Source organism: Sminthopsis crassicaudata, chromosome 1 (genome assembly GCF_048593235.1).
Source record: "Sminthopsis crassicaudata isolate SCR6 chromosome 1, ASM4859323v1, whole genome shotgun sequence".
NCBI lineage: Eukaryota > Metazoa > Chordata > Mammalia > Dasyuromorphia > Dasyuridae > Sminthopsis > Sminthopsis crassicaudata.
Genome location: NC_133617.1, coordinates 447181831 through 447208103, shown reverse-complemented (window position 1 = coordinate 447208103; position 26273 = coordinate 447181831). Strand labels below are relative to the sequence as shown.

General features: G+C 35.1%; 1 protein-coding gene and 1 long non-coding RNA gene across 4 annotated transcripts in view; one reads left to right on the top strand and one right to left on the bottom strand.

Annotated features, from left to right (window-relative positions):
• Positions 1-26273, bottom strand: part of TRPM3 (transient receptor potential cation channel subfamily M member 3) — a 603878-nt gene that overhangs the window by 65698 nt on the left and 511907 nt on the right. For both annotated transcript variants that reach the window (XM_074280710.1, XM_074280711.1), the window contains exons 17-20: positions 24633-24800; positions 18433-18573; positions 10090-10218; positions 5478-5729 (exon numbers count right to left, since the gene is read on the bottom strand). In XM_074280710.1, coding sequence (XP_074136811.1) covers positions 5478-5729; positions 10090-10218; positions 18433-18573; positions 24633-24800 — 690 coding nt within the window. The remainder of the gene's footprint in view (positions 1-5477; positions 5730-10089; positions 10219-18432; positions 18574-24632; positions 24801-26273) is intronic.
• Positions 1-26273, top strand: part of LOC141550264 (uncharacterized) — a 201983-nt gene that overhangs the window by 49671 nt on the left and 126039 nt on the right. For both annotated transcript variants that reach the window (XR_012484559.1, XR_012484558.1), the window contains exons 2-4: positions 12584-12680; positions 19233-19327; positions 22309-22368. This is a non-coding gene — a long non-coding RNA (uncharacterized LOC141550264). The remainder of the gene's footprint in view (positions 1-12583; positions 12681-19232; positions 19328-22308; positions 22369-26273) is intronic.

Genomic DNA, 26273 nt, shown 5'->3' with positions numbered 1-26273 from the left:
GTTTATTGCTATTCCCCCCACTCCCCAACTCCCATATTTTCTCTTTTCTTTTGGGTACCAGTCTTTCATCCTTTATTTATAAAGATTTCAATTGGCTAGAAAAGTTGTAACTGGTTCTCCTTGTTATGATAAAAACCTAAAAACTAGGTTTTTAATAAATTCTTATCTACCTTTGGTAGAGAGAGTTTTCTACTGGTTCAAAATCACAGATTCTTCATGTATTTCTTTCAGTGTTTACCTAAATACATATATACAAGCATACATAATTCCAGCAAATGTATGGAAACCATCATTCAGCTGAAACTTTTATCTTTGAAGATTTCAATGATCTCAGAATCACTAACTGTGATTTCCTGTTATCATTCTATTCTTTCTGTCCTCTGTGTTGCATTTAACACTGCTGACCACCTTCTTCTAGATACACTCTTGATTTTTTGACGTTTTCTTCATTCTCTTCTTATCTGCTCTTCCAAAACCTTTTTTATTAGGTTATGATCCATTTTTTAGCCCCTTAACTGATGGTGTTCTATGACTCTGTCCTGAGCCCTCTTCTCATTTTATACTTTCTTGGTGATTAACTTTTGTGAGTTTAATTATAATTTCTATTCAGAAATCTTTATATCATCTTTATAACTAGCCATTGTTTATTAAATTCCAGTTCTACATCACCAACTGTAGGCTTCTAAAATTCAACATGTCCAAAACTTAATTTACTATTTTTCTCCTCAAATCTTTTATCTCTTCTAATTACCTTGTTGTTGTTGATAGGACCACCATTCTTTTAGGCATCATAGTTGGCAATCTTTGAATAAGCCTTGACTCTAGCCTCTTCCTTATCCACTCACATCATATCATTACTTTTGTGTTGATTCTACATCCTTAACATATTTCCCTCTTTTGCTTATTCTCTACTTATATCACAATCATGCCTTCATCTCTCTTCTCTGAATTTTTTTCAATAGCCTCCTAAATGCACTCTCTTCTCTCCACAATTTCCTCTACAGAAAGACCAATTCTTCCTTGTTTCAGAAGTTCCATTGGTTCCTCTTGGCCCTACAAAAGCAAAACAACACAAAACAAGCAAACAAACCAAAAAACACCCTCATGTTTTGTGTTTAAAACACTTTCTAGTCTGATTCTATATTTCTAAGCATATTAAGTATTATCCTTCCACACACTTTTGTCATTGGTATTCCATTCAAACTAGTTTTACTTGTTGTTGCCTATATATGACTTTTCATCTTTTAAGTACCTTTCACACACCTATTCCTTACTTCAGCCTAGTAGAAGTCTTAGCTTTCTCATATACCACATCCTACCTGTTTATATTGCTAGTACTTCACCCTCTTTTACCCATAGGAAATTTCATAATACACACACACACACACACACACACACACACACACACACACTTTTCCTTAGTATATGATATTTTCTCTCAATAGAATGTAAGCTTTTTGAAGGCAGGGGCCATTTTATTGGTATATGTGTATTCCCAGTTTAACATCTTTGATATTGACGCAGTGGACCAAGTGTTCATGGGGTTATATTTTGGCAAATGGTACTGGAATAGTTTGCCATTTCCTTCTCCAATGGATTCTTTTGTCAGGCAATCAGAGGTTAAGTGACTTGTTTAAATGAAATAAATGAATATGTCTCAAATGTAAGACATACTTTAGGCCGAAGTTCAGGAAGTCACTCTCAGAGAACTCTAAAGCAGAAAAGTTCAAACACTAGGCCTGAGTCTCAGGAAGTCATGTGACCCGTAGGAAGTAGGCAGCATTGCTAACCATTGGTCAATAGTTACTTTCTTTTCAGTTCATCCAATGGATTTAAAAATCAACAGTATTGGGGAGTGTACTTCCCTCTTGATGCTAAATAAGTAATTTTCTTCCCTTACCATGCACCATTCAATTCCGAGATGCCCAGATAGCATGTTGGCCCTCTTCTTGCAAGAACTGAATTCCAACTTTCTGTTGTATCTAGAGATGCCTCCAAGTAGTGAAATTGGGGAATTTAATACTTCTGAATCACACAACTAGGAAATATCTAAGGGTAAATTTGAATTCAGGTCTTTTGGACTCTAGTCCCAGTGCTCTTATCTATTCAGCCACCAGCTCACCTGGTGGTAGTAGGTACTTAATAATTGTTCATATAGTCCTAAAAGGAACATTCCCCATTGTTTCAGAGATTCTCAATATTACTTTGCTCAAATTGGTGTTTTGCTTTCTTTTGTTAATCTTTGATCAGGACCTATAAACTGTATATTCATTCTTCTGAAAAATTTTTTTTCTTGTCTTGGGTCAATAAATCAGCCATCTAGCTAGAAATCTTAGAAACTACATGTAAAGCAACAATTTCCACTGCAACCATACTACATGTTTAATTTACTTTGCTCTTTTTATTTTGGAATGACAGAGGAATCAGAAAGTTAGGTTATAGAGAGAAAATGTAGTGAATCCCTGCTAACATTACCTGGGACTGCTTTCTGGTCACCATATTGGTACCATTTCATGTTACTCACCAAAGTGAGAGTTATGTCATTGTAAAAATGGAAAAGGTACAACTGAAAAATAATATAGCTGCTCAAGATAATTGTATAAACATGTATGCCTATATTGGATTTACATATATTTTCTATCATGTTTAATATATATTGGATTACTTGCCATCTAGGAGAGGGGGTGAGAGGGGGAAGGAGAGGAGATTGGAAACAAGATTTTGCAAGGGTCAATGGTGAAAAATTATCCTTGCATATATTTTGAAACTAAAAAGCTCATAAACTGGGAAAGCATTTTTACAGTTAAAGGTTCTGATAAAGGCCTCATTTCAAAATTATATAGAGAACTGACTCTAATTTATAAGAAATCAAGCCATTCTCCAATTGAAAAAGATATGAACAATTTTCAGATGATGAAATTGAAACTATTTCTACTCATATGAAAAGGTGTTCCAAATCACTATTGATCAGAGAAATGCAAATTAAGACACCTCTGAGATACCACTACACACTTGTCAGATTGGCTAAGATGACAGGAAAAGACAATGATGATTGTTGGAAGGGATTCAGGAAAACTAAGACACTGATGCATTGTTGGTGGAGTTCTGAATGAATTCAACCATTCTGGAGTACAAATTGGAACTATGCTCAAAAAGTTATCAAACTATGCATACCCTTTGATCCAGCAGTGTTACTATTGGGCTTATATCCCAAAGAGATATTAAAGAAGGGAAAGAGACCTGTATGTGCAAAAATATTTATGGCAGCCCTTTTTGTAGTGGCTAGAAACTGGAAATTGGATGCCTATCAATTGGGGAATGGCTGAATAATGTATATGAATATTATGAAATATTATTATTCTGTCAGAAATGACCAGCAGGATGAATACAGAGATTCTTGGAGAATCTTACATGAACTGATGCTAAGTGAAATGAGCAGAACCAAGAGATCATTATACACTTCAATAACAATACTATATAAGGATCAATTCTGATGGAAGGGGCTATCTTTGGTAATGAGAGGATCCAATTCAGTTCCAATTGAACCAACTATACCCAGCGAAGGAACACTGGGAAATGAGTGTGGATTGCTTGCATTTTTGTTTTTCTTCCCAGGTTATTTTTACATTTCTAAATCCTATTTTTCTTGTGCAACAAGAGAACTGTATAAATATGTACACATAAATTGTATTTAAGATATACTTTAACATGGCTGCCATATAGGGGAGGGGATGGAGGGAAGAAAGAGAAAATTTGGAATAGAAATTATTGTAAGGGTCAATGTTGAAAAATTACTCATGCATATGTTCTGTCAATAAAAAGCTATAATAAAAAAACCAAAAAACAAAAAGACTTACTACAGCAAAGATGTTTAATAGTTGTGTGACCCTTGGACAAGTCACTTAATTCTGTTTACTTCAGTTTCCTCATCTGTAGAAGGAAGTGACAAACAAATCCAGTGTTTTTGCCAAGACAACTCCAATGGAATCACAAGAGTTGGATATGACTGGAACTAAGTAGGAACAACTGGAGATAGGGACCCCATTAATTTTGGATTCTTTTTTTTTTTTTTTGCTGAGCCAATTGGGGTTAAGTGATTTGCTCAGGGTCACACAGACTAGATTTGAACTCAGGTTCTCCTAACTTCAGAGCTGGTGCTCTATCAGTGGATAGTACCACCTAGCTGCTCCCAATTTTGGATTCTTTTCAGCAGGGTGCCACAATTATGGAAACATTTGATAAATACTGTTTGGTTAACTAAAAGGCAAGGATCAAAGAAATGTGCACTAAACTTAAGTGAAGAGTAACTTTAAAAACATCTTGGCTAATTGCCCACAAAAAGGTATCCCCATGGGGGAGGAAAGTTTGAAGGGCCTGTTAGCAAACTTTTTTTTCCACATATTTTTCAAGGGAATATAGGTGCAGCAATGTAACAGAGTTGATTCATTATACTAAATTGACACTTTCAGAAGAGAAAAGTTGCTTTAAAATTAAGCAGCTCTGTTGCTCCCCACAGTGGCTGTGGGAGGAAGCAGGCAGGAGTTTTGTACAATAGAGTGATGCTGCTCATGTAGGATGATATCCTGACTACACAGCCCTGATGGGTGACTGATGTGTGCCAAGGATAAAAACAAAAGCTGTAGGTGAGCATGTCTCTATCAGAGAGTGGCCTTAGTATCTTTCCTGATTTTCCAAAATCCCCCCTCCAGAGGCCATGAAAGAATAACAGTATGGAAAAAAGTATGGTTAGTGACTCTGGAGTTACTTAACCAGTTTGAGCCTTGCTTTCCTAATTTGTAAGATGAAGGAGTTGGAAATGACCAGTTTATGAAGTCTCTTCAAAATCTTTGATTATGGCTCTGTCTATTTTCTTTTTTCTTTTTTAGTTAATACAATAGGACCTTGAGAAAGTCTTTCTCCCATCAGTACATGGGGAATATATTTTGGCCTCTAGAACGTAGAAGAGAGAATAAAGTTCAATAAAAGTTTTTGGAGCAGAGACTTCTTTCCTCACTGGAGAATCATTCTTTAGTTATTTATGTGACTAAGTTTAAATTCTGAATCAATTTAAAGGAGGAGGATTAGATTGTCTATGTTGGAGCTCTAAAATTCTATGATTCTGTGACCTTGAGGGATGGAAATCAAAAAAATCATGGCCAAGTCTATTTTATACTCTGCCAACTTACCTTAGGACTTCAAGGATCCATGATTTCATTGGTGTTGTTACTCCCCCCACTGATACAGATGGCATCCTTTGTAGATGATATCATAAGCTGTGGCCAAAAATAATCATCACCTGGTGGTCGGCCTTCTGGTGATGAGCCTCTCTACATTTAGCTATATTGGTCCTTGGATGAGAGATTAAATGTCTGCCATTGGGCCTGTGTATTACAACAAATTTAACTAATCCTCATTCTTTTTTCTACTATCACTCCTCTCCTTAGAATACCCAAGAAAAAACTAGAACTCTTCCTTACCATTTTCCCAATCATCATAACGTAAGGGCCCAAGTATTTGTTCACGCCGAAAATGTCTAACAAGCGGATATACCAATAAATGATATTAACACAGTATATGACCCTCCCATCACTTCGGAATGGCTGATCTTGTAGACGAAGAATCATTCCAACAGAAAATAAGAGTATGGCTATGAGGTCTGTGACATTCCAGTATTCCTGAAGCCATACTTTCACTTTTTGAAATAGCTTCCCAGGCTCTGACATCAAAATCTGAAGAAAGAGAGAGGAGAGATATTAAGTTTCAATTTTCCTCGACTTTTGAAAGTTTACTTTTGAAGTAAGCTTCCACCTACGTGATAAATAGATATACCATACATCTAAGTCCCATTAGAATATAAATTCATTGTAAGTAGTGATCATTTCTTTCTTTGTCTTTGTATCACCAATGCCTAGTATAGTTAACTGGAACATATTAAGTGTAAATAAATACTTTCTGAATTAGAATCTACTAAGGTCCATGAGTTGATATATGCAGACTGCTTGAAAACTTTAAAGTGCTTTATATTTGTTTTTATTATTACCTTGGATGAGAATTTTGGAGTGGTTTGGTTACATGAAGCACCAGATTGATCTCATTAGGGTTTCTTCCTTTTATAAAAAATAATTAGCCAGACTACCATCCTTGTTATACCTCCACTAGGGACATCTGTGCTGTGAAAACTGGGGGGCTGGCTTAGGTTCAATCTTACCTTGTTGTTATGCCCCAAACTCTCAGTATTCTTGATATTCTCAAGAGCAAAGCATGTAAAATTCACTCAATATTTCTTGCTTGGGCAACTCCTCACAGAAACAACAATATAGGGAATGGGGAGAAAAGCATGTTAAATCAGAGAATCTTTAGTCATAAACACCTGAGTGAAACAATTGAAAGATGTTTTGTCTTTGGGATCTGAGTTTTGAACAAAGACGTGTGTGTGCTGAGAACAGAGAATTGTGACTCTCAATCTCATGACAACTTTCTTCATGTGGACTTAAGTGTCAGAAACTCAGGACATGTAATGGTGATATACTAACAGAAGTCCTAGATCTTAGAGGAAAGGGTTGGATCCTTTCTCTGAAAGTTGTTGGTAGACACAACCTCTTATTGATGCTGCATTTGAATGCTGCACTTGGATGCTTATGAAAAGCACTTGAGGGTAGAGGAAAGATCTCTGTATTTGGAGTCAGAATATTCAAATTTTAACCCAGGTGCTGTCTTGTATTTATTGGATGACAATGGGCAAGTCACTAAGCTTCTATGAATTTGTTTCCTAGTTTATAAAATAAGTACAACACTATTCCCTACTCCCAATTTGCTTTATCTTGTGGTCGTAAGGAAAATACTTTTAGAATCATTAAGCAATATTTCTTTTCCTTTCTCATTTTTTTACATTAAAATTTTAAAAATTTAAGTGTTAGGTTGTTGAACCTTTTTAGTGGATTAACTTTTTTTTTTCACTTTATATTTCCTCCCTATTATGTTCCCCTTTAAAGAGGTCAGGTACTGTAATTTTATTTATCTTTGTATCCCCAGTGCTTTGTATCGGCATCTGGCACAGAATGTTTAATAAATGCTTGTTGACTGACAATGTATCTTGTATAATTTGTGATGAAACATATACATGGGTCTTAAAATCCTTGGTATTTTGTCAATTACATCCTTTCCAAATATAGGGTCTATACTGCTTCATTTTTCTCCCTTTATCCTAGTAATTGGAACCATTCCATTTAATTCATTAGAATTTTGGCTTAATTTCTTCTTGTTGAGAGGAGGTGTAGATCTATCTTGCTTGTTTTTTATCTCCCCTATTGTTGTAACTGGAACATTTCATCTGGATTGCTTGGGAATCTTGCCTTAATTTCTTCCTATTGGAAGGGAACAGAGTAAGCCATATTTTGCTTCCTTTTTCTCTCTCATTCTAGTTGGAGCAATATCATCTACATTGTATTGGATTTTTCCCTTAATTTCTTCCTGTTGGGAGGAAGTAATGTTTGATAATAAAATTGTAAATGAGCCAGCAACTGACTGATGCTGAAAGAAATCATCATACTTTGGTTCTTAGAGGACTATAAAATTCCAAACTCTCTATGTGGCAAATATCATATATGTATAGTTTGTGGATAGGGAATCCATAAAGCTACTATTGTCTTAGTGAGCCATGGATGGAAACCTGGATTTAAGTATTTGATGATTACAATGCCCTATTTCTGAGTTGCTTAAACTGCTCTAAGGATGTTTTTATTCAAAGTAACTACATCAAATATAGAAGTTCATAGTAATTAGATACCCTTATTCTCATTTTACAGTTAGTGACTTGCTATGCCTCTGAAGGCCAACTTGCAAAGGATGTTGTTGTGCTCTTAATACTTACTACTAGAAGATGACATGCCTGGTGAGTTACTGGACTTACAACCAGAAAACTTAGACTCATATCTCACCTTAAACACTTATTAGTTGTGTGACCATGAACAAGTCACTAAATCTTTGGGAACTTCAGTTCATTAAAATGGGGTCGCACTCACCTAACAGGGTTCAAAGGAAATAACATAGGTAGAAATGTTCAATGAAATAACAGTAATGTAGTTTGTACATTTGTACAGATGGATTTTGTCTCTTCCCTCTGGGAGAAGAAATAGCAGAATTTATGGTTCTCAGTTGAAAAGCAGGTACAAGAACCCCTAGGCCAATTTTAGCAATAATGATGAATGGTGATGGCAGTAGTGATCCTGGTGATAATGTTTTTAGATTTATAGAGAACCTTTCTTCCAAAGAACTCAATGAGCTTTCTCATCCATTAGACCATTTATTAGATCCTATGATAGTGACACCTGAGAGGAGCTTTTAGAAGCTAAATGAACCTGACATCGTTCTAGAAAACTCAGCTCACTGTGACTGCTACATCCTTGTACCAGGGAAGGTGTGGCAGGTTCAGGACAAGCTCTGTCCATGTCAGCTTCCCTTACACTTTTTTCTTCTCTTTGGAATGTATGAATTTTTGAAACTGGACTGCTGGCATTGGGAAGCAGCCTGCAGAGCCCTCTTGTGGCTTTGGATGTCTACAACATTGACTTCTGGCACCTTTTGAAATTGGTAATACCTCTTGTGTTCTAGGGAAATTTGCTTGAAGTGAATGATCTGAATATCATAACATTATAGCTTTAGAGATGGAAGGGATCTTAGTGGTCATCTAATCAAACTCTCTAAGAGATGAGTACCTTATAGAGTAAATTTATAGATGCTATATTGTCTTTTTTTTAAGGGGAGGGGAGTGAGGGTGAAGATACAGATACAAAAGAAATACAATGACTGCCCTCGTGGAGTTTACAATCTAATCACTGAGACAAGACATATGGTAGTGGCCAGGGAAGGGAATTCTAGTCCTGAGAAGTTACAGAGTTAGTGAATGGAACTGTAAGGTAGACACTTGAGATACCCTTTCTATGGCAATGCTGATATGATTACAGTTCTCAGAGAAAGAAGCAAGGGGATGGGGAAATACTCACTAAAAAGCTAGAAGGAAATGAAGGTACAGCAGACTTTAGAAAGCATAGGATCCCAGAGTTGGAAGGAACCCCAGAGGCTATGTAGTTTATTCACCTCATTTTTATAGATAGAAAACTTAGGCTCAGGGATGTTAAATGGCTTGCTCAAAGTCACATGGTGTTGAAGATAAGATTGGAAATGGGATGCTGACATACATTTACATAACAGCAGCTGCTTCTAAGAAGAGGCCAAAGAACCCCACCTTGAGGGTAGGGACATAGTATAAACAATTGTATAAAGAAATAATCTAGCAGATGATAAAAAGTAAACTCTCTAACAAGGAAAGAGATAATCATTTGCAGGACTTTTGGGGGAAAATGGACTGTGCTAGTTGAAAATAAACAGCAAAGACTCAAGATATGTATCATGGATAGATATCTGTAATGTCCAGGCTAGCTTTCTGGAGGTCCTTTGGACGGGACTTGGTCTCAGCAGGATAGGCACCACAAGAATGGTCAAGAATAGAGTATAGATACTTTATTCTGGCCCAGTCTTGATATTAGTGCAGGAAGCACAAGAGCCACCATGAGGCTCGTCAAAGATAGAAAGTCTCTCTTCTAGTCCTTCTTAGCCATTATATACCCTATTGTAATTATATCATTACAGCATACTGATTATGTGTGAACTAGAGAACCATTATATCACCATACTAAGTATTAAAGATATATATATATATATATATATATATATATATATATATATATATATATATATATACACACATATGTGTGTGTGTGAACTAGAGAACCTTATATCTCATCAATTCCACTGAGTTAATACCTTGTTTCAAGTATGCTTCTCCAGAGTTCTGGCTCTCTACTGATGCCAATATGTTAAACATCTAAATGAGCAAAGTATCCATAGAGTTGTCAATGAGAAAAAGAAATGAGACCTCTGGTAGAAATTCAGGTATTCCTAGGGCAGCATTTCGAAAAGTGGTTTCTTGTTAAATTTGAATCCCAAGTACCCCAGGATGATTATAAATATAACTAAAAGCTTCCCCTTCCATTTCCTTTATCCCAGGTTCTCTTGTAGGGAAGCAGTTACCTCTCTCATCTTCTCTATCCCCAAAGTGAATATATAGGAAATAACTATCCATTCTTGGGTAGAAGGCCAGCGCTCCATCTTCACTAAAACAATGTAGTTGAAGAGCATCAGGTAGCCAATGTATGCCAGCTGTAAAGGAAGAAAAGACAATTTCTCTGTCCATTAGCAAAAAGGAACATTACTTCATTTTTGTGCAGCCTTCTGATATAGGGCAATCAGACTTATTGAATCAAGGCATTTTTTCGTGGTTTACTTTTTGTTTTTATTATAGCTTTTTATTTACAAGATATATGCATGGGTAATTTTTCAGCATTGACAATTGCAAAACCTTTTGTTCCAACTTTTCCCCTCCTTCCCCCCACCCCTTCCCCCAGATGGCAGGTTGACCAATACATGTTAAATATGTTAAAGTATACATGTCCAAACAGTTATTTTGCTGTACAAAAAAGAATCAGACTTTGAAATAGTGTACAATTAGCCTGTGAAGGAAATCCAAAATGCAGGTGGACAAAAATAGAGGGATTGAAAATTCTATGTAGTGGTTCATAGTTATCTCCCAGAGTTCTTTCACTGGGTGTAGCTGGTTTAATTCATTACTTCTCTATTGGAACTGATTTGGTTCATCTCATTGTTGATGAGGGGCACATCCATCAGAATTGATCATCATATAGTGTTGTTGTTGAAGTATATAATGATCTCCTGATCCTGCTCATTTCACTCAGCATCAGTTCATGTAAGTCACTCCAGGCCTTTATGAAATCATCCTGCTGATCATTTCTTACAGAACAATAATATTCCATAATATTCATATATCACAATTTATTGAGCCATTCTCCAATTGATGAGCATCCACTCAGTTTTCAGTTTGTGGCCATTACAAACATTTTGGCACATACAGGTCCCTTTCTCTTCTTAAAGATCTCTTTGGGATATAAGCCCAGGAGTAACACTGCTGGATCAAAGGGTATGCACAGTTTGATAACTTTTTGAGCTTAGTTCCAAATCGTTCTCCGGAATGGCTGGATGTATTCACAATTCCACCAACAATGTATCAGTGTTCCAGTTTTCTCACATCCCCTCCAACATTCTGCATTTTCTTTCCCTGTCATTCTAGCCAATCTAACAGGTGTGTAGTGGTATCTCAGAATTGTCTTAATTTGCATTTTTCTGATTAATAATGACTTGGAGCATCTTTTCATATGGCTAGAAATAGTTTCAATTTCTTCATCTGAGAATTGTCTGTTCATATCCTTTGACCATTTATCAATTGGAGAATGGCTTGATTTCTTATAAATTAGAGTCAATTCAGTATATATTTTGGGAATCAAGGCATTTTTTGAGGAAAAGATTCCAGTGAATTGATGAATTGAAAAACTGTTAAGTGATTAGTCCAGGGGATGAATAAACTATAAATAATCTCCTGATTTAAATTTGTATGATTTTTATTATAAACCAATCATACTATGAAAAATTAATAAGTAAGTCTTCTTTAAAATTCTAAAATGCCAGCTGGATAGCTATCCTAAATAAGTTCTAAAAGCTGAAAATGAAACAGATCCACTCTGAAATAGTTTGACCTTCTAATTGGTTGGTTTTTCCCCTGAGTGTTCTTGGATGATTTTACTATTTTTCTATTGATTAAGCTACCTCCCCCACCCTCAAAATGGAGGGTCCAGATTATTCCTCCTCCTCTAATCCTTAAATATTAGTTTTCCCTAAAAGGAGAAAAAGCTGCCCCAGGATTTAATCGACCTGGCTCCCTTGATATAGCTTCCTGGTCATCAAATACATAAAAATCCCAACCAGGTGGAGTTGTTAGACCTGTTGGATATGAGACTGCAGGAGTCTCATGTTCTTTATTTTATTTTGTCCTTTTAACTAGACACATTTTCAGGGCTTTGTCCAGAGAAGCTTAGTATACTTGTTGTATAACCTTGCTCTTTTAGGGTAAAGTAAACTTCCCTTTGATATGTATTAAATACCTTATTTCACCCCAACATCAAGCCTGAATAAATGACAGAACTAGGTACTTAGAATTCTGGTTTTAGAGTTGCCTCCAACATTCCAATAATGATGTTTCATATGAGGATATTATTTTGGACTACTTCCAGAAGAAGAGATGTATTGTCTAGGCTTACAGTTTACTCCCAATGTGATGCTAGCAAAGGAAGATAAAGACTTCCACTGAAACTGTTGAAGCCTTTGAGGGACTTGGTGATGTTCATTTCGTTATTTAAACATATCCATATGATATTATTTAGAAATTGTCTCCATTTTGGGGGGGGGAAGGGCCTATTTACCAATATGAATAATTAGATTATGAATTTCTTTGGTTTGTGAGTATGTACTTAAACCTTGCCTCTAACAGATTATTTTGAGGGATTTTTGGTCTTTACATACCCAACAACTAATACAATCACTTACATATAGTAAGCACTAAATAAATTAAGTGCTTCCTTGAGTTCTTATTTCAGTTACTTTGTATTTATTTTAGGAAGCATCATGGCACAGTGAAAAGAGAAGTGGATTTGGATGGGGTGCAAAGCACCTGGAATCAAATCCTGTCCTTCCTCTCATCTCTATTATCTTTGGTAAGTCACTTAAACCTCAGTTTGTTCGTTTAAAAAATGAGAGAATTGGACTAGATGACTTCTGAGGTTCCTACTAACTCTCCAATCCATGATTATAGAATGATAGAGCTATTCCCCTTTTGGCCAGGATCAAATAGAGTCTCAATTTTTTTTTTTTTTATAGAATGTAAGATACTTAAGGTCAGGGACTGTTTCACTTTTGCCTTTGTATCCCCAATGCCTAGTATAGTGCTGGATATATATATATATACATATATATATATATATATATATATATATATATATATATATATATATATATATATATATATATATATATTCTAAATAAATGCATATTTAATTGAGTAGGAATAACTGCCTAAATTAAAAATCAACCATGAGTCATGCCTGATGAGATATTTAGTTCTAACTCATTGATTTCTTTCTCTGTTATGTTAACCTCCCTTATTTCCATGCCAATCTCGTCTTGCTTCAAAATGTCAGTGTAGATGTTGCTTTCCAAACCATTATTTTCCTTCTTAATCTTAATTCACCTCTCTTAATCTGTAGCTTCAATTCATCTTCTTGAGACTGTTTCTTTTCTCAAGACCTCATTTGACTTCTTTGACTCCTCATATACATTAGTACAACCTATCAATCATCAGATTCCACAAGTCACATTCCCCAACTTACTTCCATTCTTTTGACAAATTTCCTATCCTCAACTTCACTTATTTCAGTTTTGGAATAATCTTTGGTCTAGAAGAAAACTCAAAGGCCATCTAATCCAACCCCTTATTTTTATAAATGAGGCAATTGATTCTCAGGTAGTTTAAGTGACTTAGCCAGGGTCACATCTAAGTTTCTCACTTATCTAAGTTTCTGAAGCATAATTTGTACCTAACTTGTAATTAGAGAGCTTTCCAATATATCCAGTTTCAGTTATCACTGTCTGGAAAAAATCCTGTTTCAGAAATAGGTTTGTGGGGGCTTCATGGAAGTTTAATCTGATCTTGTGTGTTTTAACTGCTAATTCTCTCTCTTCTGTATCCATAGGTCTCATAAAAGTTGTAAGCAGCAATATGACCATATGACTCTCTCTATAATCAGCAGGAGTCATGTAGAGGTTTCCTTTCATTTGTATTTTTGTTTTTTCTTTCACCTGCCACATGTATAATTTTGAAATTATTTAATATGCAACATCAAGGTCACAACGAACTACTTAGAATTTGGGTTTCTTCAGGCCAGGGTTTTTGCCAGCTACTGATCCTACTCTGGCTATCTTTTTCCACTAGTTGGAGGAAAGATGTAAATTTTGTTTGTCAGTGAAAGGAAACCATTTGTCATAGAAATGAAAATACACAATGTGTGGCTCTGCATCCTGGTGCTATTTCCAGCTTTGAATCTGGACCCTTCCCAGCTAAATACAGGCAAATTGGCTCAGTACAGGAAAATAGAGCAGCCAATTGGATTTATGCCTTTTTCCCTCTTTAAACCAAAAAGAGACCTAACTGGCTCCTACATCCAACTTGGTAACAAGAATCAGAGAGATTAAAGATTTCTTTTGAGTGAGTCTGCCCCTTCCTACCAGAAAAACAAGTCACATTGTACTTTCCAGAGTCTTGAGAAAAGTAGTAAGCATATTTCTGAGAGATTGACAAAGAGAAGAACAGAGCAATAAAATAAGCTATTCTTTTATCTTTTCCCTAATTTAGGTACAGGATAGAATAATTTTCCCTCCAACCTATTTTTCCTCTGACACCTTAATACACAGATCATGTATCTCATTGCACCTCATTTGAATGAGATGAAAAAAAACATCTTGTCTCTACAATGTTTTATAGACCACCTAGCCTGTCATGTAGGCAAGCACTCTGAGATTGTTGATCTCACCACTCCAAGGTCTGCCTTCATATTGTAAATATAAGTGGTTTAAAATGAAGAGGTTGCCTAATTAGGCCATTTTTGTGGATCAGAAAACCACTGTCCTGTTTTTCGTTCTTAGTTTGATCTACTATCAGTAACCTGAAGGAAATCTATGGATTGTGCAACTAAAGGGAAAAATGATATCTCATCATCCCCAAAGCTAACTGAACATGCTATTTTAAAAAGTCTATATCTTATTCTTGTTACTGCTTCCAATTTTTTTTATGGTTCCAAATTTTCCTATGTTCTTAATACTTTATAAACAAAGGAATCTAAAAATAACACGATACCATTGCATTATTCTACAATGTATTTAATCTAGGAAAAGTGGACAGAAATTGTATTTTTAAAGCATTTCAAGAACAAGTCTTTTATAAGTTTATACTAGATTAACAAAAGGAGATCATTTCTTTTGGGTTATTTTGTAGCCATTTCTCTCTTATTTTTTACATTAAGCTTCAAAAAATTTGATTTTTTTTTCAATCTATGGCCATATTTAGGGAACTTATCATACTCTGCTTGGACTTTTCTTCCATGAACTCTACAATCCAATTCTACTAACTCACCTTCTTTACAAGGCCTTTACCAATGTCCCTAAACACTAGTGTGTTGCTCCCCAAGAATGCTTTTCATCTACTCAGAATGTATCTTGTATGTCTCTGTCTTTCCCTTTCCCTCTCTTCATCTCTCTCTTAATTCCCTCTCTCTTTTCCTTTCTCCTTCTGTCTCTTTTATTTAATTTTTTTTTGTCTATCTCTCAGGGTGATCTCTTCCATTAGAATATTAGCTTATTAAGGAGAGGTAGGTTTTAGTATGGCTTTGACACATAATAAATACTTAATAAATGTTTGTGCAATAATTGATTGATTGATACATTATACAGTTATTATTCATTTAAAGGAATTTTCTTGTATATATTCCTGAAATACAATAATTCCCAAAGAATTAAACTATCAATTTAGCCAAAGTAAAATGGAGAGAAGAATGGTGGGTGTGTGAATTGTGACTGGAACATATTACCAATTAGGAATTACAAAAAAGTGGTACAAAAATGTCATCAGATAGACCATATACAAAGAGTCAGGCTTGCCACTATGTGGATCTACTTTATTTAACCTTTCTGTTGAATAGGGGGCAATATTGGGAGTAGAGGTTAGGGAGTTTAGGGTAGTAAACATATACCAGTTGTGGTATATGACTATAATAAAATACTATTATGCTATAAGAAACGAAGAGTAGGAGATTTAAGAAAAACCTGAAAAGACTTATATGAACTGTTGCTGTTTGAAGTAAGCAGAACCAAAGCGTTATATGCAGTAACAACAAGAAGCACGATCAATTATGATTAACTTTGCTTTTCTCAGCAATACAATGATTTAAGACAACTTCAAAGGACTTATGAAGGAAAATGCTATCTACACCCATAGAAAAAATTATTTTTTCCTTCTTATTTTTTATGACTTTTCCCTTTTGTTCTGTTTCTTCTTCTGTAACATGATTAATGTAGAAATAGGTTTATCATAGGTTACAGATGTATAATCTGTATCACATTGCTTACCATTATAGGGAAGAAAGGAGGGTGGGAAAAAAAGTTGGAATTCAAAATCTTATAAAAATGAATGTTGAAAACATTCTTTAGCTTTTAGTATCTTTAATTGGAAAAAATAATAAATAGTGTTTACTAAAAAGTTTTTTAAAAAGAGAACGTCATCAGGGAGATATATCTCAAAAAGGAGATTCACCAATCTTGTAGTAAGAGTAAGGAATAACCAAAGAACTTTCTTGTGGATCTTAAAGGGAAAATGATAATTAATAATAATAACTAATATTTATATGGTATTTTAAGGTTTGAAAAGTGCTTTCAACCCAATAACCCTGAAAAAATAGATAATTCAATTATCACTATTCCCATTTCATAGATAAAAAATGAAGTAAATTTTGACCCATTGTCACATAGGTAGTAAATGTCAGGGAAGGAAGAGGAGCTGTGAATCATTTCATCCTGAAGAAGTAGCTCATGCCAGCAGCAGAACTTAAAATTTTAATTGGACCCATATAGTATTTTATCCAACTTTAAAAAAAATGTGGAGAACTAATGGTAACTGGAAGCAGGGACTCTAGAAGTTAATGGGAGGTAAGGAGAAAGGATTCCATTTTTGAAGCAAAAACAAACTTGTACAAGCTAGGAGAATTGGTTTGGAGGCATGGGCTATGTTGAAGCAACATGGCAGTTGGTCACATGGCAGGGACAGGCCTAGAAACTAGTTAGATAGCTTCTGATATAACCTAGGAAACTAGAATGATTTTCTCTAATCATATAAGTAATATCTTTCAGCTAGATTCTCAAATTCTGAAAATTAATAATTCTATGTTTTGTAAATCTGCGTTAATTTATCTACTTTCCTTTAGCTACCAATATGACATGAAAAAAACCTTTTTTTCCTTGAGTAAATTAAAGAGAAGAAAGGAACTGTCCAGTTGAGGTGGAGAATATTTGAGTCTCTTGGTAGTGAGAGAAGGGAGTTAGTTGGACAGAACTGTGATCTTTAGAAAGCAGATAAGGAAAAGTAAAAACATGAGAAAGAGAAGAGGCTAAGATGAAAAGAAATTGGGTGTTCCCTTTCTTTTCATCTTAGTCTCTTCTCTTTCTCATATTTTTTGGATTTAGTTATGAAAACTTCAGAATTATATTTGCTTTAATGACCCACAAACTTTTTGGATTCTTTTTCTGGTTCTCTATCATTATTACTCAATCTCCTTCTTTCTCACATTGCTACCAGACTAATCTTTCTCCTGAATGTGGTTACGATTAAAAATATTCAATTGTTTCTGATGGATTATACAGCAGATTTCCAAATACTTGGCATTCAAGGTCTTCCATGATCTAGTGCCAATTTACCTTTCTGTTCTTTTCTTCTATCACTCTATTTACTCTGTGTTTTAGCCAAAGTGGATAGATGGCTCCAAGACTTTCTTTCCTATCTCTGCACTTTTCCCCTTCTTCTTTACCTATTGAAATTCTATCCTTTCCATCTATCCTTAAAAAACAAAACAAAACACCAATGTTTTTAAATACTTAATATTGAAAATCACTATAACCAAATTAATTTGCTTAGTAACTTTATATATAAATCCATTCATTTCACTCCACCAATCATTTTCATAATTTTTCAGGCCACTCCCTCTAGTCTCATTCTTTTCTCCTTTTTTCTTTTATACTGTCACAATTGATGTTTATTCCATCCTAAAAAGTCCAGAAGGAAGCTTGATCTGCATAGACAGTAATGATGTTGATAGAAAAACAAAAATGAAAACATCCCTTCCCAAGAAGTTTAGATAGGAGAAAATGACAACATGGAGAGAGAACTAAAGGTAATACAAATATAAAATAAAAATCAAGGAATTTTGTATTGTGGGGGAGAGAAGAGAGCATTGATGACTAAGGAAATTGGAAAAAGCTTCATTGAATCAAACCTGTAAAGGAACTAGTGGGGTTCCTGGAGGGATGTTAACAAGAGAGAGCATTCTATGGCAGGCAATGTGCTTTAGTTGAAAGAATACTAGATTTGGAATCATGGGAAACCGGGGTTCAAATCCAAGTTCTAATAATTACTGTTGAACTTTGTAATAATTCTCATTTTTAATAAGCCAGCAGAAATGTAAACCAAAGAAACTAGTCATATGAATCTCTCTTAATTTAATTCAACCCTTGGAAAGGAGTTTAAAAATTTCATTCTTGGTTTTCATTGCTATATTTCTGGCCTATGCATTATTAGTGAGACATGTATTCCTTTAAAGTGACTTTTCGTGACTACCATAATTTAAAAAAAATTAGAAAGATGCTTACAGTGTAGAACCAAAACTTCACAATAGGTGCATTGTAGAATTCATATATTTTTCTTCCAAGGGGGATTAATCTGTGCCTGCTCTGAACTTCTTCTTCATCCTTCTTCCTTGATGACTCTCCATTGCTTCGACCCAGCATTGCCTACAATGAAAGTGATACTGCTGTAGATTTTTGATTATTCATTAAAGAGAACCCTTTACCACCCTTCTCAACAGGTGGAAATATTTCTTAGTCATAATAAAAGGCAACATTTAAAGATGATGACATCATATGCCAGTCCACATCAATGCTTGGGTTGTTACTATAGGGTCAATGGAAGCTTTCTTTTATCATTACTAAATGTTGAACTTGAAATTAGGAAACCCACTGATCAACTTCATCCTCTGATATTTTCTATTTGTGAGATTCTGAACAAGAAGGAACTCTCAACTTCTTTGAATCTGTTTTCTCTTTCTGTAAAGTGGGGATAAAAATACTTACAGTACATGCCTTATAGGGCTGTTCTGAGGTTCAGATGAGAATATTTATGTAATGTACTTTGCAAACTTTAAAACACTTTATAAATATTGTTAGCATCTCTCAGGAAATGTAAATATATGCATGTGTATATGTGTATAAGTCTGGAATATATATATATATATATATATATATATATATATATATATATATACACACACACACATATTTGTGTATTTAAACAGAACCTACCAGATAATATTATACTATGCTGGTACAAATTCTTTAGAAAACAGAGATTAGAGGTGATCAAGTCCAACCTCTCTCTCCCTTTCATTTTATAGATGTGGGAAACTGAGATTCATGAAAAAGAAAATGACTTTGTCCAGGCCATGGGGATAATAAGTATCCAAGATGGAACTTGAATCTTCACTTACAGGTGAGTATTGCACAGGAGAAACATGAAATCACAAAAGTATTGTAGCATACAAAAGTAACAAGGTCTGAATATATGTTAGAAATCCTTGATTTTATTAATCTACCTTTAACAATTTATATTTCTGTGTTTCTTTTTCTGCAGAGGGCAGTGGGAAAGAAGGAAATGAATATTTTTAGAAAGAGTATTTAAAAGACTCAAAGTCTCATTGGATGAATAGGAAAAAATATATATTCTTTGGTCCTGAACACAGCCTCATGAGGTAGATAATACAAAAAAAGAAGTGAAAAGTATAAATGTGACTTTCCCAGTAGGATAGACATGGATGTTCCAAAGAGAGAAGAATTTAATCTAGAGTGAAAACTTAATATATACATATGGAAAGGAAGCATGGTGGTACCAAAAGGTCATCCTACCCTGAAGATGTCAGTTGGGTCCCAGTACTGTCACTTTATAACTGGGAAAGATTTTTCACCTTTTTGTTTCTGTTTCTTCAAAATGAAGATGAAAATTTTTATATTATGTCCCTCATGGAACAAAGAATAATTTTTTCCCCTAGTCATCAAATGAGATAATGTAAATTATGACATTTGTAACGTGCTATAAAAATGTGAGTTACCACGAAGTTCTTGGACAACTAAACTTGTTTTGAAACTAAGTTATATTAGTGGGTGAACATAAAATGCCTTCTCATAAATTGTTAATATTAAATAACTTAATCTGGTTATATTTTTATTTCTAATTCTGCACTAGAGTCTTGTTCTGGTGACTCACAGTGGAATAAATGCTTCTTGAGGGATTGATTAAGATAACTCTGGGATTCTTAAAGGCCAGACTATTGGAGTATAGCCTCAGGCATGCTCTACAGGTTGGAAAGACATCAAATACTGACCTGATAATGAACTCTTTTTCCAATTAAATATTAACCTAACTAGGTTCATTGCTAGGAGTTAAGTCAACATATGAGGATAATATTGGAAGTTAAGGAGACCTTAACATTAAATCCCATTTCAGACACTTAATAGCTCTATGACTAGGACAAGTCAGTTACCATGCTCAGCTTTAGTTTCCTCATCTATGAAGTAAGGATAACAATACCTAGCTCACAGGGTAGTTGTGAGGATCAAAACATATATGTATATGTTCACATACATATATGTGAAGCAGTCTTGCTTCACAAACCCTAAAGCTATATGTGTTGTTCAGTTATTTTTCAGTTATTTCTAACTCTTCTTGATTCTATTTGGGGTTTTCTTGGCAGATACTAGATTGGTTTGCTATACACACACACACACACACACACACACACACACACACACACACACACACACACATATTACAGATTAGGAAATTTAGGCAACCAGGGCTAAATGGTTTACCTAGGTCACAGAACAATTAAGAGTCTGAGGTCAGATCTGAATTTGGGAAGATGAATCCACCTGTCTCCAGGCCTGACTTCAGGCCAGTGCCATCTAGCTGCCCAAAGCTTTGTTTAAGTGCTAGTTACTAATTATAATCTGCATCTCTGGAAGAAGTTCCACATCCTTCATGTACTGATATAATTTTAGAAGAAAGGGGGAAAAGTCCTTGACAAGATATTTTAGTTGAAAACCTAAATATAAATAAATCCTTTGTAATATGGAACTAGAAGGAAGTTGTTACTGATAAGCTAACTATATATTTCCTGTCACTTTGGGACATGATCTAATTTTTTCTATTCACATCTTTTAGTGCGAAAAATTCATCTCAATATAAATATAAATCAGTACTGTGGAAGCAACAGAATTTAAGTGGAATAATAATAGCTAATATTTGTATAGTGATCTCAGGTTTACAAAACACTTTCTCTGTCTTGTCTTATTTGATTCTCAAAACAACCCTGTGACGTATTTGAGCTACTATCACCCTCCCCCCCATTTTATAGATGAAGATATGGAGGTTGAGAAAAGATAGGTTACTTGTCTTATAGATGGTGTCTGGGAGCAAGATTTGAAATGATGATGATAATTCTAATAACTAATATTTATATAGCGTTTGGGTAGATAGTGGCACGGTAGATTTATGGCTGAGTCTAGAGTCAGGAAGACTCATTTTCCTGAGTTCCAAACCAGTCTGATATTTCCTAGATATGTGGCCCTGGGCAAGTCACTTAACCCAGTTTGCTTCAGTTTTCTTATCTATAAAATCATTTGGAGAAGGACATGATAAACCACTCTGGTGTCTTTGCTTAAATAACCCCAAGAAGATGTTTTCCTGACTCCTGGCTTACTATATTTACTAAGCCACCTAGCTGCCCTATATTTCTTCATATATTCTACATCATATCAACACAGAGAGTTCCTATCACCAGGAAGTGGTTTAGTGGAAACCTTTTTGCTTAAAAGTATAAAATCTCAAAAGTTTGATGAAACCTTTTAGGCCCTTTGGTCCAGTTTGAATCACAGCAGGAGCCTGGGCTGACAGAAGTAATAAACTCACTACCACCTGAATGAAGTCAGGAATATCCAAGTTCAAATCCAGCCTTACATGTTTACCAACCCTAGGCAAGTCACTTAACTTTTCTCATCTGCAAGATGGGATGACAAGAGCATCTACCTCTCAGATGCTGAGGAAATAAATCTTATAAAGCACTTAATGCAAGTTTCTGGCATGTAGTAAGCATTATATAAATGAAAATATCATATATAGATATATGCATGCATAGCACACACACAGTATGTGTGTGTGTGTGTGTGCATGTGTGTGTGTGTGTGTATGTGTGTGTGTGTGTGTTTCATTAGCCTAGGGAACCTGCCTTTACCAGTGAAGATCAGCAACTCATCTATAATTTTTGATTTGAGGATTATTGAAACTCTTGTTCAAAGTCCCACAAGTCGGGTATATCATGAGATAGAACTTATTCCTAAGTTTTTTTCTGAGATCTGTATTCTATTCTCTTTGTTACATGGTCTTTCAAATGTACTTTTTTCCCTCTTTTGGTCCAGACCTATGACTTCACTGGTGGAAATTTCCAAGACAGAAATAACTACTTACTACTTGACAAGGTAACATGACTTCGAGAGTTGGAGGGGAAGGGGTGCCACTGGGAAGTTAATTAACTTGCCTAGGTTCTTGCAGCTAATATGTCAAAGACAGGATAATAGTCTTTCACATATCTTGGAACTAGATGTCCAACAGAGATCTTATGCTAAATATGTCTAAAACAGAATATATTATCTTTCCCCTTATTATCATCCCTTCTTCCCTACTATTGTTGAGGACAACACTGTCCTCAAAGTTCCTCTGGTCTGAGAGTAATCCTAGATTCCTCACTAATTTTCACCTCCCTACCTCCTTCCCCTTGATCCAGTCAGTAGTCAAGGCCTTTCTTTGATATGTCCTTTTCTCTTTTATCATACTATTACCACTTTAATGTAGGCCCATATCACTTCATCCCTTGATAACTGCAATAGCCTGCCTCAAGTCTTTCCCCCCTCCACTTCTTCCTTTATTCAGTTACTAAAGTGATTTTTCTAAAGCACAGGGGCATTCATGCCACTGCGCTGCTCAATAAACTTCAGGTTCCCTATTGCTTCCAGGAATAAACATAAAATGCTGTGTTTGGAATTCAAAGCTCTTTATGACCTAGCCCCTTCCTATCTTACTCCTCCCCATATAATCTTTGATCCAGTAACATTGGTATCTTAGCTGTTCCACTTCTCAGCTCTGGTCATTTTTTCCTGCTGTCCTCCCTCCATGTTTCAAATGTTTTCCTTCATTTCCACTTACTGGTTTACATGACCATCTTTAAGTCCCTACTAAAATCCTATTTTTTACTGAAGTCTTTATTTCTAGAACACTTCTGTTACTTATTTTCCATTTATTCTGTATATAGCTTGTTTATATTTATTTGTTTACATGTATTTCCCACATTAGATTGTAAGCTCCTTATTCCTAGTGCTTAGCAGATGGACTGACTTAAAATTAATTCTTTCTAAGGTCAGCTTTCTATCCATATTCCCATACTACTTCTCTATGAATTTATTGGACTTAATAAAACCTCTACCAATGTGTCAGAAGTTATTAGTGGTTAATCAACAGAGGGAAGTTACCAAGTCAGTGGACTTCCAGCAGAAATCAGTGTGCCATAGTAGAAAAGCTCTGGAGTCAGCAGAATGAAGTTCATTCAGATGCATACTATCTGTGTGACCTTAGGCAAGTTACTTAATCAACTTCCTCAATTTTCCCATATTTATAATGAGGTTGAATTAGATGGCCTCTCAATTCCTTTTCAGCCATTGAGTCCAGAGGAATATCATTTGATTTTCAAGACAGCTCTGTGAAATAGGTATTATTATTATTATTCCATTTTACAGAGTAGTACCTGTGTACTTTCTTTCACCTCCTCCCATACATGAGAAATACCTTTTGGGCAATTATACCACTTCACTTGATGGGATAGGGAATTATAGGAGTTTTTGTGGTTCTTGCTCAGTCTCTCCAAAGATACAAAGAGAGCCTTCAGGATAATATTTTTAACCCTTGGATAAAATCCACGCTATCAGAATGAGTGTTGTAGAAGGCTGTCCCCTCTCCAGCTACCTGATCTACCCGCAGCATCAAACATTTGTGCAAGGTTAATTGCGCTTAAGAAAAGCTAATAAAAATCAACACAGAAACCACAAAATTCTATTAGTCCTGTATTTGAGAACCTGAATCCCCCTAAAAGATGAAGACTAAGGCTCTGATTGGTAAAGGAGTATCTACTGAATGAAGTTAAATGGTGTTAGGAGCTTCCCAAACTTAGACTATTTCTCTGATTGGAGTTATTTCCTTACCTCATAATTCCCCAGTGTGGTATATTTAGAAAACTTGGGGATGCTATGTTCTTGAATTTCATTCTTTTTCTTGTGCCCTTCATCCTCATTAAAAAGTTTCTGACCAGGAAGGACATTAGAGGTCATTTAATTTGACTCCCTCACTTTATAAGTGAGGAAATGGGGAAAGATGAGAGAATTTCTTATCCAAGTCACTCAGCTAATAAGTGAAAGAATCAGGATTTGAATTTAGGGACTCTGACAAATCTATCATTTTTGTCTACTCCTCCCTGGTTAGGTGATCCCTTAATATACTACAGCATCAGGTTTTCTTTTGATGTCTAGAAGGAAAGTGTCCCAAACTTCTAATTCTAATGTCTAATTAATTACAAGCATCAGACCTTAGAAGTTTAGGCAACAGCCCTTTCCCCAGGCTTGAAGATTTTCCTCTGTAGTCACAAAGAACAGTCATTTCATACCACAATAGACCAAACTTATGCTCCTTTTCTTACTGTTAATTCCATGTCCTCTTCATCTTTTTCCTTCACAGTCTTCTCTGATTCCTCGGGCTCCTTCTCTTGGAGGTGGATCTCATGGGCTTGAGACATATAAGGCATATCATCTTTGTTCTTGAACTCCAAGCTGAGAATTGAAGGAGGAAGTAGAATTCCCAGAATTACCTAAAGCAATGATAATGATAATAATAATAATCACATTTAACAGATTAAGATGGTGCTAGTTACTTAGTGTCAGAGGAAATAGGAAATAGTGTCAGAGGAAATAATGCTTCCTGTTGTATGTGTGTAGATGGAAATGTGAATGACTAACCATTCTGATACTAAGGGAATCATTTGCATTCTCAGTAGGGGAGTGTCATGCAAGTGAGGATAAAACTTTTCATTTTGGTGGGAAAACTGAAAACAATTTCACCAATAAGCAAATATGAATCATTCCCTTTGGGTAGAAAAGTAAAAATGAACATGTGCTTGGCCTGGACAGAAGTGAAGCTGAGAACAACCCCATTCTAACCATCATTCAATCAGTCAGCAATCATTTATTAAATGTATACTATATTATATGTTAGGCATAAAAGATATAAAGACAAAAGTCAAACAGTTTCTGCTCTCAGAGGATAGCATTGTTGCATTCATCACACAAATTTCATAGAAAAGTTCACTTCACTTCTCTGGGCCTCAGTATTTGTTATTTGTTAAAAAAAAAAAAAAAAAAAAAAAAAAAAAAAAGATGTTGGATTCCATGATTTCTAAAGTCCTTTTCAGTTCTAAGATGGAGTAAATGAAGTAATTATAATAGCTAATAGTATTGTTATCAAAGAGCATTCTAACACTACTGGAAAAGATAAAAGACACATATCTGCTTACCAATTTTTGACTATGCAAGTGTATCTCTCTTAGGTGGTTTGGGGTGACAGTTGTTGAAAACAACAAGCAAGTTTGTTTCCTTAAATTGCACTTAAGCATGCTAGAAGAAACTGGTTTTTACTATAAGTATAGCTAGCTTTATGTATCATACATAGGAAATGTACACAAAGAATTTTAAAGCTGGGATTAACTTTATCTGATCCCTTCATTTTACAGAGGAAGAAACTGAGGCACAGGGAAAGGAAGTAATTTGCTTGAATTAATATTTATACAGTAAATTGAAAAATTGATATTTGAACTAAAATCTACAGTTTTTTTCCCATGTAGTTAGTGTTAAATATATGTTAAAAAATTGACTTTGCTTAGCAAATTCAGTTTCATGGACAACAGAGAGATAAGCTTCAGTTTAGTCATGCTGGAATAATCCCAGATTCTAAAGTTGTAGGGGTTATTATGCTTTGCTGTCTTTTATTTCTTTGCCCCTTTCCTGACATTTTTTCCTTCCTTCCCTTCCTAGTTCTCCTCTGCTTTCAGTAGAGTTTAGAAAATTTCAGGTTTTCTTTCTGCCAAAGAAATTAGGCATTAGGCCTTGTCATGAGCAACGAGAGGTTAGATGATACAGAATACATCATTCCAAGGAAAGAGACTCTCTTTGTCACTGAACCTAGAGAATGGCTTTCCCTCAAGCATGTATGCCTTCTATAGCAAGGAGTCCTATGTTAGATTAGACTCATAAAATCTAAAATCATTCTCTAATCCCACTTTACCCAT